We start from the raw sequence: 15,869 nt of genomic DNA, 5'->3' as shown, positions 1-15,869 counted from the left end.
GTAACGGCGGTATGCAAGGCGGTGTGGACGGCGGTGTAAACGGCGGTGAGGGCGGAGCCTGAGCCTACCTCGATCCATAGATCGTTACACCATAGACTGTTTCTTTGCGTCCGTCGATGTCGAGCTCGCAAAAGGCAATTTCCGAAATCCATCTCTTCTTGTCGTCATTTTCGGCTAACCGTAGCTCACGCTTCGTTATCGGCATTCGTTGCAAGCCTTTCTTTTTCACCAACGATTCGTTGAAGGCTGACGTCACTAGGCACCCGCTATCGAATAAGGCGTCACAGTAGAAGGAGTTATCAATGAAGGCTTCGATCAGGAACGGGGACGAATGCATCTGGGAAATCGCTTGTTTGGGGGCATCCGTAATCTTTGTCTTCCGTGGCGAAATAGGTTCATGCCGGTCCTTCGTGGCGGACTCTCTCCTGGTACCCTTCTTGTCCGTACCGTGGTTCTCCGGTGTTGTCGTTGCATGTACTTCTGCGGGCGATTCTGCTGGGCGAAACTTCGGGCACCTAAACGAACGATGGCCCTGCTCTAAACAACGGAAACAGGCTTGTCGTAGTCGTGCTTTCTCAATATCAGATTGCGCTCTCCATGGCGCTCGTGGCTTCGGGGGCTCGGCAAACTTCACCTGACTCTTCGTCTCTATAATCTTAGCAACGGTCTCCAACTGGGAGATCAACGCTGCTACTTCTGACTTCTTTTTAAACTGTACTTTCCGGACCTGTACTTCGGGTCCGTCTTCGGTGTCTTCTTCGTCTGTCGATTCTTCCGCGGCTTCAGGGATCGGGAACTCCTCTTGGTCGACTGGCTGTTGCACATACCACGTGCTGCTAGATCCTTCTCTATATCTTGCTTCGTATTGCGGCAAGCACTCGACTCTTCCAGCTATAGTCCGTACTTTCGTCACCCACTTGTTGTAATCGTCGTCGGGTAACTTCTTCGGAGTGAGGTGGTACTGTAATGTGTCGTTGAGGGCCGCATCTATGAATAGGATCTTGCATCTGTCGGGCCAATGCCAACCTCCACAGGCGCCCAGCGAATATTCGTAGTCTTGCAGAAACGCGTTGAAAGTCTGCGCTTCTCCCATTCTCATGGTCATCAACTTCTGACCTGCCTTCATCACAGCTTGCTTGTCGGTGAACTGGTCGTTGATGTGTTCTAAAAGCTTCTCCCAGTCCCAGTCGTGAGCTTCCCCTTGATCGAGCCAAAGATCCAAACGTGGCTGCTGGCTTTGGGGAATACTCATAAAGATTTCGAAACATATTTCGCTGGGAGTGAGGCGGTGGCGATGGCTGATCCGGGCTCTAAGCTTCAGTTGATTGAAGAAACGCTTGAACGAAGAGGGCTGACCATCCCACTGGGGCCATGAGATATTGTGTGCGGGAGAGGGGGAACATTGTTGGCTCGATAACAGCTGATGGACTGACTGTAACAACTGGAACGTGGTGACATCAGGCTGCGGGTTGACTTCGGTCTGCTGGGGCATGGGGGCGACCTGGGGTGGCAACTTGGCGGGGAGGGAATGTAAGGGGCCAAGTCGTAAAATGTCATGAATAGCCATTCTTGCCATTGCCATTGCATAGGGTTATGCCTGGCACCTTACCCCGCTTCCGTTGTGTCACGCTAATGTTCCAAGGACGTATGATGATACGGTTATACCACTTGGTGGTCTGTGTAACCTTGAGGTGTCACTCCGGTTTATCTACTCGGGTGTGGCCGGCTTGCACACTATAGATCATCGCTATTAGGTAACTCGGTACTCTGCAGTTGATGCAGCTTATTCTGAGTTGACTGCTATTCTCGTTCCTTTTGTGTCAACAGCGTTTGAGCGTGGGGCCCACACCTGTTAGGCCGATATCGCTGTAACGCGACATATCGTTGCCTGGGTGTCTTGAGGGATTTTCAGTTCTGCTGCTGCCGTGTTGGTTTATCTCGTGAACTAACATCCGGTTTGATAGTAGCGTCTGGTAACGTTGAGTTACGTATGTCCCCACTTTCGGTTATCTGTGATTTGGTTCTAGCTTGGGAAGATCTCTGTTGTCAGAATCTGCAACGCCTTAAATAGCGTTGCCTTCTGCCCTGTGTGATCAGGTTAACTCTTGCTCCCCAAGCTTAACAATCACATACACCCCTTTTGCCATTCTTCTTTGTATACTAGTTTATAGTATCACTTCTTCGATAGTACCTTCTTCTTTAGTACTATATCTTTAATTATCACTTGTTTCTTGATAGCCTTCATTGCATCAGTACCTTCTGTCGTCTTCGTTACCTCAGTGTTCCTGTGATTGTTTATTCCCTTCCGTGTGTTATAAGATCAATTAGTTGAGTGTGCCTCTTTACCTCAAACCGACCATACGACCTAGAGAGTTCTATCCTCTCCTCCCGGCCGTATATCCGCGCAGGCCTGACTGTCCACCTCTGGAACCTATCATTGTCCTGAGTCGTTGGCTTTCTAGAACCCTAATGGTTTCCTTGGGCCCTATCCGTAATATTTTGTTAAGCTTCATTTAAAGACTCACACATTCTTCCAACTCTTTGTTATTCTTTAGCACACCTTATTCTTCTTTTCGTTCCGGCTCTCGACTACGGCCGATATCCCGTCTTCCTATGATCATACTAGCGCTGCTGTTGTTACACAACCTTCTTCGTCCGCTAGTCATAACTCGGCTCTTTCTGGTTCTTAGTTGATTCCATTTCTCAATCTACTTCTCTTCTTCTGTGGACAGTCAGTTGATGGCACTGTCTCTGTCCCAGCTCCTTTAATTTCGTTGAAGCACTTTGTTCCTCTAGGCTAATGTCGTCTCAAGCTTTGCGTTCCACTGCAAGCAATGAGAACCGGCGGGCTCACCGCACTACCGCTGAGCAGGTTCTCGATCCTGTTGATCAGGATGACCTACGGCTAGAACAAGTGCACAAGCGATATCCCGAATGCAGTTCGGACAGTTATTATGATTTGCGTCCGGTGTTCTTGCGGGATGGTGTACCTTCAACCACCTCTTGTCAAGACGCAGGTCATGCTGTTAATCTTGTCTCGACTGCCGAACATATCAATACTCTTCCGTCTGATGATGCACATCTAAATTTGCAACTTGTCAAGCAAAACCTGGATGGCATGCTCACACGTGGCTTCATTGCCCCTACTTCTTCAGTGTTGGCTTCTCCGATTCTTTGTCCTCGGGAACCAGGCAGTGTACGATCTTCTGTTGATTTACGGGCGGTCAACTACCTTATTTTATAAGCTGTTCATTTGGTCCCGCATCAACCAGTCGTTACAACTTGCCACATCTGAACGGGGGTTTCCAGAAAGCCATGTCTACCAGCTATGCACCTTTTGGCTTGCAGCAATGATGTTGCCAACTCCCAGATTACTTTGAGTTACAACATGGTACCTGAGTGTATAAAGTGTTGTTGTTGAGTTTACTCACACACCTGCCATTGTGCCAAAGCATGTTATTGAGTTCTTGTGGGATTTCTTGGACAGTTTATGTCTGTTTTTAGACCTCTGTGTCTGTATTTCTTGGCCTTTGTCTTGCCTAATTGTTTTGACTCCTGTTGGGTCTATTTATATGATATCAGCAGCTAGTGTCTGTTCTTTGCTGAGCTCGTTGGTTCTACGAACAGCTCGTGTCTGTTCTTTGGGTTGACACCTCTTAATGCCTCTTCCTTGTGACACCGTGTGTCCATCGGCGACTGCTTTTTTTGTGTCTCTTCTTTGACCACTATGGTGCTTGCGTTTGACCCCTGCTGGGTTATAATTGCCGACAGCTCGTGTCTGTCCGGGTATTGATAGTTTATATCTACTCGCTTTGCTGACAGCCCGTGTCTGTCTGGGTATTGACAGTTGCTGTCTACTCGCTTTGTTAACAGCTCGCTTCTGTCCCACTTCTTGACAGTTATGTCTAGTCTTCGTGCCACAGTTGTGTCTAATGCGTTAGGCCACTGTTCGGACTATTTTCTTTCGGCTGTTGTTGTGTCTACTTACGACCACTATACGTCTACTTCTTGTGACATGTTCTGTGTCCTCTACTTTGGACAGCTCTCTTGCCTGTTACTTTCTTCGACTCTGTTACGTCTACTTGCGACTACTCTATGTCTCCTTTCTGCGACCTCTTTGTGTCTTCACTTGGGCCTACTCTCTGCCTCTCTCTTTTGGACAATATCTTGTTGTTTTTCTTCTCGTTAAAAGAAACACGATGTCCCTCTTCGAAGTCCTGCCTATGGTGGTGCAGGCCAGTCTTGTATCTTGTGCTGAAATACTGCCAAGTTTGACAAGCTGACTTTACCAATTTCTTGTTTTCCCCTTTCACCAATACTCTTTACGGATCCTGCACGTCTTTGTTTCCATGCTGTCTGTTGTCATATACCAATTACCCGATCGATGATGAGTCCCCATTACACATGTTAGTCTATTCTCCCACAACCGGAATCGTGTTCGTTTACATCCATCGAACCATGTCCCAGGGGGTTCTTAGCTATTGTGGAGGCGATTATGTCGCGGCGATTGATGATTGTGCCAACTGAGTAGCCACTCTGGTGTACACTTGTTACCAGAACTTGGTAGTTCTCAGGGGACCTTCTGCATCTTGCAGGCAACAGATTTATGGGCTATGGAACTGAGCGATTGTTGTTTGTTATAACCTACAGGCCTGGCTCTTACTTCTATGACCAATGCCATAACTAGGGAGGACAACAAGGTTGAAAAACCTTTGCCTTTGCGGGTACTGAGCTGCGTTCTCAACTTATTCCCACTTAAGATCCTTGGTGCTGCCCCTCGGTTGATGAGGTTGCCTTTCGTTATTCCCATTCTTTTTTACCTTCCTCTTGTCTGTGGACACGAGGCCCTTACGAAGTTGTCGTTGCACTTCAAGGCCTTGTTTTATGTTGATCAGATGTACAAGCTTTCATGCTAGGGATTCCGTTGATCCCCTATACGTCACGATGTTGTTGGTGCATCGAGATCTACAATTCTTGCCTGCGGAGTCATGCTGTGTCTAGACCCGTATGGTTGGCTTATTCCTTCTGTTCCGATTCTGCAAAGCCCGGTGGACTTCCGTGTCCCTAGATGCCCGGCTTCCTTTTGCGAATTCTCCGACTTGATTCTAGTCTAGGATGTGGCGATCTTAGTACTGCTGTGGAAATCAGTCATTTAAAAGGAGCATACTGTCATGAATAGCCATTCTTGCCATTGCCATTGCATAGGGTTATGCCTGGCACCTTACCCCGCTTCCGTTGTGTCACGCTAATGTTCCAAGGACGTATGATGATACGGTTATACCACTTGGTGGTCTGTGTAACCTTGAGGTGTCACTCCGGTTTATCTACTCGGGTGTGGCCGGCTTGCACACTATAGATCATCGCTATTAGGTAACTCGGTACTCTGCAGTTGATGCAGCTTATTCTGAGTTGACTGCTATTCTCGTTCCTTTTGTGTCAACAGCGTTTGAGCGTGGGGCCCACACCTGTTAGGCCGATATCGCTGTAACGCGACATATCGTTGCCTGGGTGTCTTGAGGGATTTTCAGTTCTGCTGCTGCCGTGTTGGTTTATCTCGTGAACTAACATCCGGTTTGATAGTAGCGTCTGGTAACGTTGAGTTACGTATGTCCCCACTTTCGGTTATCTGTGATTTGGTTCTAGCTTGGGAAGATCTCTGTTGTCAGAATCTGCAACGCCTTAAATAGCGTTGCCTTCTGCCCTGTGTGATCAGGTTAACTCTTGCTCCCCAAGCTTAACAATCACATACACCCCTTTTGCCATTCTTCTTTGTATACTAGTTTATAGTATCACTTCTTCGATAGTACCTTCTTCTTTAGTACTATATCTTTAATTATCACTTGTTTCTTGATAGCCTTCATTGCATCAGTACCTTCTGTCGTCTTCGTTACCTCAGTGTTCCTGTGATTGTTTATTCCCTTCCGTGTGTTATAAGATCAATTAGTTGAGTGTGCCTCTTTACCTCAAACCGACCATACGACCTAGAGAGTTCTATCCTCTCCTCCCGGCCGTATATCCGCGCAGGCCTGACTGTCCACCTCTGGAACCTATCATTGTCCTGAGTCGTTGGCTTTCTAGAACCCTAATGGTTTCCTTGGGCCCTATCCGTAATATAAAAGGACGTAGAAGGGCAGAAACAGATATATTGCGATGGAGAGAAGAAGAAAGAACTAACTAAAACTAGGAGAGAGCAGTAGCTCTTTATACTGCCTGGGTAGAACAACTGAGGCCTACCTGATTGACCCAAACGTGGTGAGTCATCGGGCGTTCGGATCAAGGCCGGTTGGGCCACTTGTATTCGGACCGTCAGTAGTCGGGCCTTTGCGGACTCGGACCACCGACACTCGAACCACCGTTGCTCAAGCCACACCGGCTTCAACTCGGACAATCAGGCAAAGCCTTGACCCGGGTCTCCCAGACCCTAACATCAGCCTCCTTCTCTTTCTTCCCATCCTCCCATGGCCGTGTAACACAAGAAAAGAAAACAACAGGAAGGTGGACACCAACTGAGAACAACAAAAGGGAATAGCAAACAACAAGCAACTAATCATCGGTAAACGACAACAGAACGAACAAGGAGTGGAACAGACAGTGGAGAAAAAAAAAAATGTCAAAGGAAAGGGAAATAGACCGTGTGCAACAACCGTGGAACTCGCAGCTCCTTCAATCAAACTTCGGACTCAAGCAGTCCTCTCGCCACGGCACTCACACCTCAACGTCGGCAGTCTCCTGCGCTCGCAAGAATTCTTCCAAAGCAGCCGTTTCTTCCAGCGCCTCTGTAGGTTCCCAAGTGGGATCTCGCCAACCAACCCATTTCACCAAGTACTGGGCTGGTTCGTCTCTCGTGGCTGGCCGGTGTTCCAGGATCTTCTCGACTTCGTATTCCTCAAAGCCATCGATCTCGACTGGTCCGGGGCTCGATACGTGCGGGTCTTGTGAGGGCCAAGGGTCGTTCGGGTGGTATTTCAATCTGTCGGCATGAAACACGTCGTGTCCTCTGGCACCCTTCAGGTCAAGACGGTAGCTGTGGGAGCCTACAGCCTCTAAGACCTGGAGCTTCTGGTATCTTGGCCGGAGTCGCTTGCCTGGGCCTTCTTGCTGCACGGTATGGGAGCTTTTTGCCAACCAAACCCAGTCGCCGGGCTGGAAACGTCGATGTGGTTGTCTGTGTCTGTTCGACTGTTCCTCCATAGCAGACTTGGCGGCGCTGAGAGAGGCTTTGGCCCAATCCGTGTGGTCTGCCAAGCTCTTCAGGATTCTTGTTGCTTGGGCTATGGGACTCGTGTTGGCTGCAACGGGGGCTGCTAGAGGGGCAATGGCGTCGGGCTGCAGCTCAACCAAGTCAGGACTATAGCCGTGGGACAACGTGAACGGGGACGTCTCTGTTGAAGCCGCGGGGGCTGCGTTCAGGGCAAACTCCACAATTGGCAGGCAGTCTAGCCAGTCTGAGCGGTCGTGTAGGAGTTTGGCCATCTTTGTCTTCACCTCAGCATTTGTCCTCTCAGTGGCCCCGTTGGTCTGTGGGTGGTAAGCGGTGGACAGACGACGATCGATCTTCAGGGTGGTACAGAGTCGTTTCCAGAGCATGTTGGCAAATTGGCGGTCAGAAGCAATGCTGTTAGGAAGACCATGACGAGGGTAGTAGACTTCCAAGAAACGGCTGGCAAGATACTCGATATCCAGGCTGCGGCAGGCTATAAGGATGACACCCTTGGACAGATGGTCCACCACAGTCATGACGTGCTTGTAGACTTTTCCTTCCTTCTTGCACGGCGGGAGAGGGCCAATCAGATCTATGCCAATGTCACGCCAGATGCGGTCAGGTACCGGAAGGGGCTTCAGGAGACCTTGCTTGAGCTGGCGCATGACGTTCGTGCTACCGCAGATTTCGCAGTTGCGGCAGAACCGTTTGACATCCGCTGTGTAGTGCGGCCAGAAGTAAGTCTTGGAAACTTCCTGACACATGATTCTTTGACCGGGGTGGACTAGTGTCACGGAATCGTGAATCTCTTGTAGTAAGGCCGTCCTCAGAGGTTCCCACTGGGGTACCCACAATCTTGATCTGTATCGCAGTCGACCTTCGGAGTCCAATGAGCATTCGGACAGTGACACTCGCCAATTAGTCTTCAAGCTGTCTGGCCATTTGGGCGCCTGAGAGGCAACCACTGCGCATGCTGCCGCATAGTCAGAGTCGGCTGACAATGCTTGTTCCCACAGTGTACTGAGGGCTTCCTTACGGAACGGGGATGGCAGTGTAACGCGAGCAGATCTGACTTTCAGGACACCGTCGGGCAAACACTGGAGGAGCTGTTGGTTGCGAGCTTGTAGGCGGGGATCATCGGGACCTGAAGGCATGTGAAGACGGGAGAGAGCATCGGGCAGTGGGGACAGTTTCCCGGGACGGTGTTCCAGTGTTAGGTCAAACTCGCTTAGCAGGTTAGCCCAACGAGCTTGCCTCTCTGTTAACTGTTGCGCAGAGGTAAAATGCAACAAGTTCTTGTGGTCTGTTAACACTCGGATGGGTCCCTGGGCGCCACGTAACTCTCCTCTCCACTCTTTCAAGGCTCGGACAATTGCCAACATTTCTTTGTCATGGATCTCATAGTTGGACTCGGCAGGAGACAGCTTCTGGCTGATGTAGGCACATGGAAACAGGCCATCTGGATGCTGCTGCAATAGGACAGCTCCAGTGCTGTAGCCTGAAGAGTCAGCTTCGACAGTTGTTGGCAGAGAGTGGTCGAAGAGGCGCAAGACGGGCGAAGCACAGAAGAGATCTTTGAGTGACGAGAAGGCAGCTTGGCATTCTGGAGACCAGACGAAGGGAACTAGGTGACCAGTCAGTGAAGTGAGAGGGACGGCTACTTCGGCAAAGTTCTTGATGAACGGGCGGTAAAAATTGGCAAATCCTAGGAAGCCACGGAGCTCTTTCTTGGAACTGGGTACGGGCCAGTCTTTCACTGCTTGCACCTTGGCAGGATCCATTGTTGCTTTTCCAGGCTTGATGATGTAGCCCAGGTACTTGACTTCTTGTACACCGAACTCGCACTTGTCGATGTCAACCGTCAGTCCGGCCTTCACGAGCTTGGCTAGGACGTGGTTAACTTGTTCCTTGTGCTCGTCGAGGGAGCCATCGGTGTACACTAGGATGTCATCAACGTAAGCAGAACAAAACAGGTCGAGGTACTCTTGCAATACGGAATTCAGGAAGCGTTGGAATTGGGCAGGAGCATTGGACAAACCAAACGGCATCACGTTCCATTCAAAGGAGCCCAGGCGCGTACGGAAAGCGGTCTTCCATTCGTGGCCTGGCTCGATACGGATATTATGGAACGCTGCAACGACGTCAAGCTTAGTGAACCACTTTGAACGGCTGATTTGGCGTAGTGTTTCCTTGAAGTTGGGTAACGGGTATCTATCCTTCTTCATCAGCTTGTTCAACAGACGGTAGTCCACGCAGAATCTAAGTCCACCGCCAGGTTTCTTGACGAACAGGATGGGGGCAGCAGCAGTGGAACTACTCATTCGAATGAACTTCTTGTTCAGTAGGTTCAATAACGTTTGGCGCAGTACTATCAACTCATCGTGGGAAAAACTTTTGCAAAAATGGCCAAATCGACAGAAAAACTCACCAAAACGACTCTGAGCAACAGCTCAATTGATTCCAAGACTAGTTCGAGCAGTGCATCGAACAAAATAGACAAGAAACCGACCGCGCGCGATGAAACGCGCCGCACGACGCGCCTGGGGCTGAGTTTCGCCCAGATGGCGAGCCAGGAACCGCGTTCCGACGACGACGAGCTGCTGCGTTCACCGTCGCAGCATGCGCCCGTCACCTCATCGATGAAAGTCGATGCAGGTGTTGAAGATGCGCCGGTTGTTGAGATTCCCTCGACACCCGACTCGCGCGACTCGGACGCGACAACGCCGACGCCTAAGGCACTGGATGGGAGCCCGTTCGTGTTCAGCCAGGCTCAGCGCGATGAGAACGACACCAACAACACCAACAACACCAACAACAACAACAACGACCAGACGATTCCGGCGAAGCGCGCCCGAGAGATTGCTCTCATGTTGGAGCGCAAGCGCCGGCGCGACGAGCAGAACGCCGCCATCATGAACGAGGTCTTCCTTGTTCTAGAACGCCTCAAGGACTCAGCCTCCGAGGCCCAGCTGATGCGCATCCTGCGCCAGTTTGGCAACGAGTGCGGGCTCGTCGTAATGTCGCGCCACGACCACAAGACGCTGGTTGAGATGGAAGTCTCGAAGGCTGCCCGCCCCAAGCCAGCACACGAGGCTGCAGCCGTGGCTGCGTACAGCGAGGCTGCGACGCAGACACCTGAGGTGCCAGCCGCGCCTTCTGTCCTGGACAGTGAGCCCCGTGCCAGCAAAAAAAACGCCACCCCTGCGCCTAAGGCCAATAAGCGCAGACGCCGCGGCAAAAAGGCCAAAAAAAATGCTGCGACCGCCGTAACCGCCGCAACCGCCGCCACTGACCAGGCTGATGCTATGGTCATCGACACCGCTGGCGACCAGTCCAGCACACCCGACACCACTACCTCGACCACCACCTCGACCGCCACTACTACCACCGATGACGCCGCCGCGCCTCCCGCCCCGGACACAGCTATGGCTGATGCCGACGCGCCCACTGAGTCCCCCGACACGTGGACCGTAGTCGCCAAGCGCGCCCAGAAGAAGGCTGCCGACAAAACCACGACCCCCGCCCCCAACACGACCACCACCACGACCACCACGACTGCCCCTCGCGAGAAAACGGCCGTCGTTATTGTCACCACACCCGAGTCGAGAGCCAGCGCGCTGCCCCAGCGACGCGTGCGCGACGCGGTGAACCGCCTTCTTGGCAAGACTGCAGTGTCTGCGGTCCAGCGCACCAAGGCGGGCAACATCTTGCTGCACGCTGTGGACAGTGAGGCCGTCAGATTGATGACCTCCAATCTGCAGCGCGTGGTCAAGGAGCTGTCCTGCTTTGGCGCCTGCGAGTTCACGCGCGCCACATCTCCCGGCTCCAGAACCCACAAGTCGTCAAAGCTCTGCTTTGTCATCCACGGTGTGCCGATTGAAGACGGTTTCGACAGTCTCAAGGAGCTGCCCAAGGACATGGCGGACTTCAACGGCGTCAAGATCTCCGACTCGCTGCGCTGGCTTGTGGTCCCTGCCAAGGGTAAGCAGGCTGGCTCGGTGGTCGTCGAGGCCCTGACCCAGGCTGACTACGACAAGTGTGTCGGCAAAAACGTCAACGTCGGCGGCGCTATTGTCCCAGCAGTGCCCTACGTTGACCGCAAATCTACGACAGACGGCCCCCCTCGCCTATGAAAGAGGGCCCTACGGCCGGACAACGTCTACGCATCCTTCAGCACAACGTGCACAAAATGAAGGCTGTTCATGAGACAATACTTGAGGCTGCTGCAACCGGAAAGGCGGACATTGTCTGCATCCAGGAGCCTTACACCATAAAACTCAAAGCTGGGTATAGAACATTGACGCAGCCGGGCTTCACCCTGGTTGTGCCGTTTAATGTTAGGAATCTCGAGGCTATGCCTTTGCGCCCGCGGGTCTTGACCTACGTCCGCCAAGGCCTGCCGTTTTCTGTGCTGTTCGAGTTTGGCGATGCTGAGAGTGATATTCAGACCCTGCGCATCCTTGCGTCGGAGCCGTTTTCGCTTCTCAATGTCTACAACGAACGCCAGCTGACTGTGCAGCCTGTCCCCGAGACCCAACCCCGGCCCTATACCATTGAGCGCACCAATCTTTTATCGCGCAATATTGACACCAGTACTTTGCTTCTCGGCGACTTCAATCTCCATCACTATTGGTGGAATTCCCAGCGAGAGCATCCCCACGAACCACGAGCTGACTCTTTTGCTAACTGGCTGATGTCGCAGAATGCCACCCTGATTGTCGACGACGACTACGTTGAACGCAACGGCGGCACATACGTTAATAGCAGCACGACCTCGGTGATCGACCTCGCATTTTCCCTGCGGTCTCGACCGGGCCTGTTTACGAACTGGAGGTATCTTCAGGAGACGGGCTCCGATCACCGGGCCATCAGTTTTGATTACGTCAGCACCACCACACCCAAAACCCTAACACGTAACCCGGCGTTCAACACCAAGACGGCCGACTGGTCGCTGTTTCGCAAGGAATGGCTGGCTGGCCAGGCCGACCTTGAGCTTCAGCTGTCCCTGGCAGAGATTTCTGCAGACGGTGACGCAATGGCGCGACTGCTTTCCGAGGCCCTGCAATCTGCTTGTCAGAGGTGCATGGCAGTGAAGAGGCACAGTGCCCGCGCAAAGCCATGGTGGACGCCTGTCATGAATAGCCATTCTTGCCATTGCCATTGCATAGGGTTATGCCTGGCACCTTACCCCGCTTCCATTTTGTCACGCTAATGTTCCAAGGACGTATGATGATACGGTTATACCACTTGGTGGTCTGTGTAACCTTGAGGTGTCACTCCGGTTTATCTACTCGGGTGTGGCCGGCTTGCACACTATAGATCATCGCTATTAGGTAACTCGGTACTCTGCAGTTGATGCAGCTTATTCTGAGTTGACTGCTATTCTCGTTCCTTTTGTGTCAACAGCGTTTGAGCGTGGGGTCCACACCTGTTAGGCCGATATCGCTGTAACGCGACATATCGTTGCCTGTGTGTCTTGAGGGATTTTCAGTCTGCTGCTGCAGTGTTGGTTTATCTCGTGAACTAACATCCGGTTTGATAGTAGCGTCTGGTAACGTTGAGTTACGTATGTCCCCACTTTCGGTTATCTGTGATTTGGTTCTAGCTTGGGAAGATCTCTGTTGTCAGAATCTGCAACGCCTTAAATAGCGTTGCCTTCTGCCCTGTGTGATCAGGTTAGCTCTTGCTCCCCAAGCTTAACAATCACATACACCCCTTTTGCCATTCTTCTTTGTATACTAGTTTATAGTATCACTTCTTCGATAGTACCTTCTTCTTTAGTACTATATCTTTAATTATCACTTGTTTCTTGATAGCCTTCATTGCATCAGTACCTTCTGTCGTCTTCGTTACCTCAGTGTTCCTGTGATTGTTTATTCCCTTCCGTGTGTTATAAGATCAATTAGTTGAGTGTGCCTCTTTACCTCAAACCGACCATACGACCTAGAGAGTTCTATCCTCTCCTCCCGGCCGTATATCCGCGCAGGCCTGTGAAAGGTTCACTAAGTATAAGAGAGTCTTATAGTTATGACCAGAATGCTGTTTATTATCTTTTGATAGGGAGAAAAGGAAGAAGAAAGACTAAACTAAACAGCGGATTTGGGTCTACTATATAGACATTTTTGTGCTTACAAATGCAAGTTCCCGATCGGCTCAATATCCCTCCGTGAGCTCCTTATGTCCGAGTTTTCGGCGATAACTCGAGGTTAACTCCGATCCCGTCGGAATCCCTCAGTTTCCCTCGGAACACTTCGGACCTTTCTGCATCCTGCCGGATTAGGCGAATCCTACCCACGGACCTCAAGTCCGACCCGGTCCGAGCTCTCCGAAGCCTCCGAAGAGTTGCCGAAGTTCATCCGAAACCTTATCCAAATTCGGTGAAACGACCTGCATTCGAGAGCACTGGATTAGCTCTATCTGGTGCACCCATTGGTTCCCAACCCGTAACAGATGGTTGTAGTCAGCGATGAACAAACACTGGACCGGCTTAGTCAGCAGGTCCATCTTCGGGGCCTCGACCCGTAACAAGGCCTGACTGTCCACCTCTGGAACCTATCATTGTCCTGAGTCGTTGGCTTTCTAGAACCCTAATGGTTTCCTTGGGCCCTATCCGTAATAACGCCCGAGCTACAATCACAACGCCAGGCCGCATCGCGCGCAGAGAGAAGATACAGACGAGGCAGGCTGTCGCTGGTTGAGTTTCATTCGATTCGCAACAAGTACACCCATGCTGTCGAAGATGCTAAGTCTACTCACTGGACTACCTTTCTTTCTGACGCTGACAACGAAAAGGTCTACACAGCCTGGAAATACACCAAGCCAGCTACGGCGAGTTACTTCCCCCCCATCCAGGGGCCAGACGGGTTAGCCAATACCCCCGAGGAGAAGGAAAAGGCTTTCCTGACGCTACTGGGTGCTACGTCTAGCGCAGGTGTCGACCCCCGACCTGACGTTGCCGATACACACGACCCCCATCACGACCCCCATCACGACACCCCCCACGACACCCCCCCGAACGACACCGACCGAAGCATATACCCCTGGCCTGACCTTACAGACCACGAGATCAAGGAGGCAATCATGTCCGCCAACGCCAAGAAGGCCCCCGGGCCCGACGGCATGAACGCCAAGATCATCCAGATCGCCTTTGAGGCCCATCCCGCGCCCTTTCTCTCCGTCTACAAAGCCCTGTCTCGCCTCGGAATACACCCCACACTCTGGAAGCAAGCTACTGGGATTGTGCTCGCGAAAGACGGAAAGGCTGATTATTCAGTCGTGAAGTCCTACCGCATCATCTCACTGCTCAACTGTCTAGGCAAAGTGCTCGAGAAAGTCTTTGCGACCCGCTTAGGGTACCTCGCTAATTGCCATGACAGCTCGCTTCTAGACGACACTCAACTCGGAGGCCGCAAACAGCGTTCAGCCATGGACGCCGCTCTCGTATACGTCAGCCACCTGCAGAAGGTCAAGGAGATGAAGCTCGTTCCAAGCACTCTCTTCCTTGATGTCAAGGGCGCTTTCGACCACGTGTCAAAGCCCTGCTTGATGCGCAGCTTACGTGAGCTCGGTCTTCCCCTGGTGTTCCGAAAATGGGTTGCTTCGTTCCTCCAGGACCGTACTGTCGGCCTGCACATCGAGGGTCAGCCGTTTCCGATGACCCCGGTTAACATCGGCATCCCCCAAGGTTCCCCCATCAGTCCTCTACTCTTCCTGTTGTATGCTCGGCATATAGTGGCTCGGGTGGCCGGCGACACACCACAACTTCAGCTGTCGTATATAGACGACTTCAGCGTAACCGTGGCGTCCAAAAGCCCGAGGCGTTCGGCGGCGCTTCTCGAAGAACTCGTGACGGAGCCGCGGGCCAAGGCTCGCGACTACGGCATTGAGTTTGAAGAGAGCAAAACTGAACTGATCCACTACACCGATGCTGCAAAGTGGGCCTCCCAAACTGTCCGAGTAGGTGATGTCACTGTGCGTCCCCAAAAGATGGTCAAGTGGCTAGGTTTCCATTTCGACAACAGACTTTCGTTTAAACAGCACGTCCAGGCACGGACCCAAAAGGCTGAGATCGCGTTCCGCGGCTTGCTTCGGCTCGCTTCGAACACGCGTGGACTGTCCATTGCGGCACTCCGTCAGCTCTACATCTCCTGTGTGGGTACCATCGCCGATTACGGATCAATTCTCTGGTATGACCCGTCAAAACCCCAGCTCAGTCTGCAAAGGGTATACCAGAAACTGCAAAGCCAAGCTGCCGCCCGTATCCTAGGTACATTCCGCGGTTCACCAACACGCGCCGTCGAAGTCGAGGCCGGCCTCCCGCCCCCCTCTATTCGATTCGCCAAAGCACGCATGGCCTACGCCGCTCGCACTCTCCGCCTCCAACGCAACCATCCCGTCCGTGTTGCGTCCCAACCCGACAAGGACGAGCTTGCCCCCGATGACTCAGACCTGCCTCTCCTGGGGCATAACTGTTAAGGTGTGATTACGCTAAGCTGGATCTTCACAGAAAGGGACACAGAGGGACAAAGATCTCGAATTGAAGAACAAAACCTAAACTCTCTAAATGGTGTAGAAACAATGCGACTATTTATCCTGTTGGAAAGGGAGGCAACCGACGATCGGCGGCGACGACAACTAGTTCCTCTAGGAAGTGCCGTTAGTCTTGGTT

The 15,869-nt window shown here is 51.9% G+C and overlaps 4 protein-coding genes across 4 annotated transcripts; 3 read left to right on the top strand and 1 right to left on the bottom strand.

The window, feature by feature from the left end:
• Window positions 1-6,705: 6,705 nt before the first annotated feature.
• BROUX77_004765 (uncharacterized protein) lies at window positions 6,706-9,522 on the bottom strand (the record flags this gene model as incomplete). The annotated part of the gene is made up of 1 exon (XM_073749563.1): window positions 6,706-9,522. One exon carries the CDS (start codon window positions 9,520-9,522, stop codon window positions 6,706-6,708), a length of 2,817 nt encoding a protein of 938 aa, XP_073605222.1.
• Window positions 9,523-9,603: 81 nt separating this feature from the next.
• On the top strand, window positions 9,604-11,334 carry BROUX77_004764 (uncharacterized protein; the record flags this gene model as incomplete). Its single annotated transcript, XM_073749562.1, has 1 exon — window positions 9,604-11,334. One exon carries the CDS (start codon window positions 9,604-9,606, stop codon window positions 11,332-11,334), a length of 1,731 nt encoding a protein of 576 aa, XP_073605221.1.
• Window positions 11,335-11,390: 56 nt separating this feature from the next.
• Window positions 11,391-12,413, top strand: BROUX77_004763 (uncharacterized protein; the record flags this gene model as incomplete). The annotated part of the gene is made up of 1 exon (XM_073749561.1): window positions 11,391-12,413. The coding sequence occupies one exon, from the start codon at window positions 11,391-11,393 to the stop codon at window positions 12,411-12,413; it is 1,023 nt and encodes a 340-aa protein (XP_073605220.1).
• Window positions 12,414-13,651: 1,238 nt separating this feature from the next.
• Window positions 13,652-15,676, top strand: BROUX77_004762 (uncharacterized protein; the record flags this gene model as incomplete). Its single annotated transcript, XM_073749560.1, has 2 exons — window positions 13,652-13,699; window positions 13,847-15,676. 2 exons carry the CDS (start codon window positions 13,652-13,654, stop codon window positions 15,674-15,676), a joined length of 1,878 nt encoding a protein of 625 aa, XP_073605219.1.
• Between the last annotated feature and the right edge of the window lie 193 nt (window positions 15,677-15,869).

Source organism: Berkeleyomyces rouxiae, assembly GCF_048999995.1.
Source record: "Berkeleyomyces rouxiae strain 22BRR77 chromosome Unknown BrBRR77_ptg000004l, whole genome shotgun sequence".
NCBI classification, from domain to species: domain Eukaryota; kingdom Fungi; phylum Ascomycota; class Sordariomycetes; order Microascales; family Ceratocystidaceae; genus Berkeleyomyces; species Berkeleyomyces rouxiae.
The sequence above is the reverse complement of the archived record's forward strand: the minus strand, read 5'-3'. Positions and strand labels throughout refer to the sequence as shown.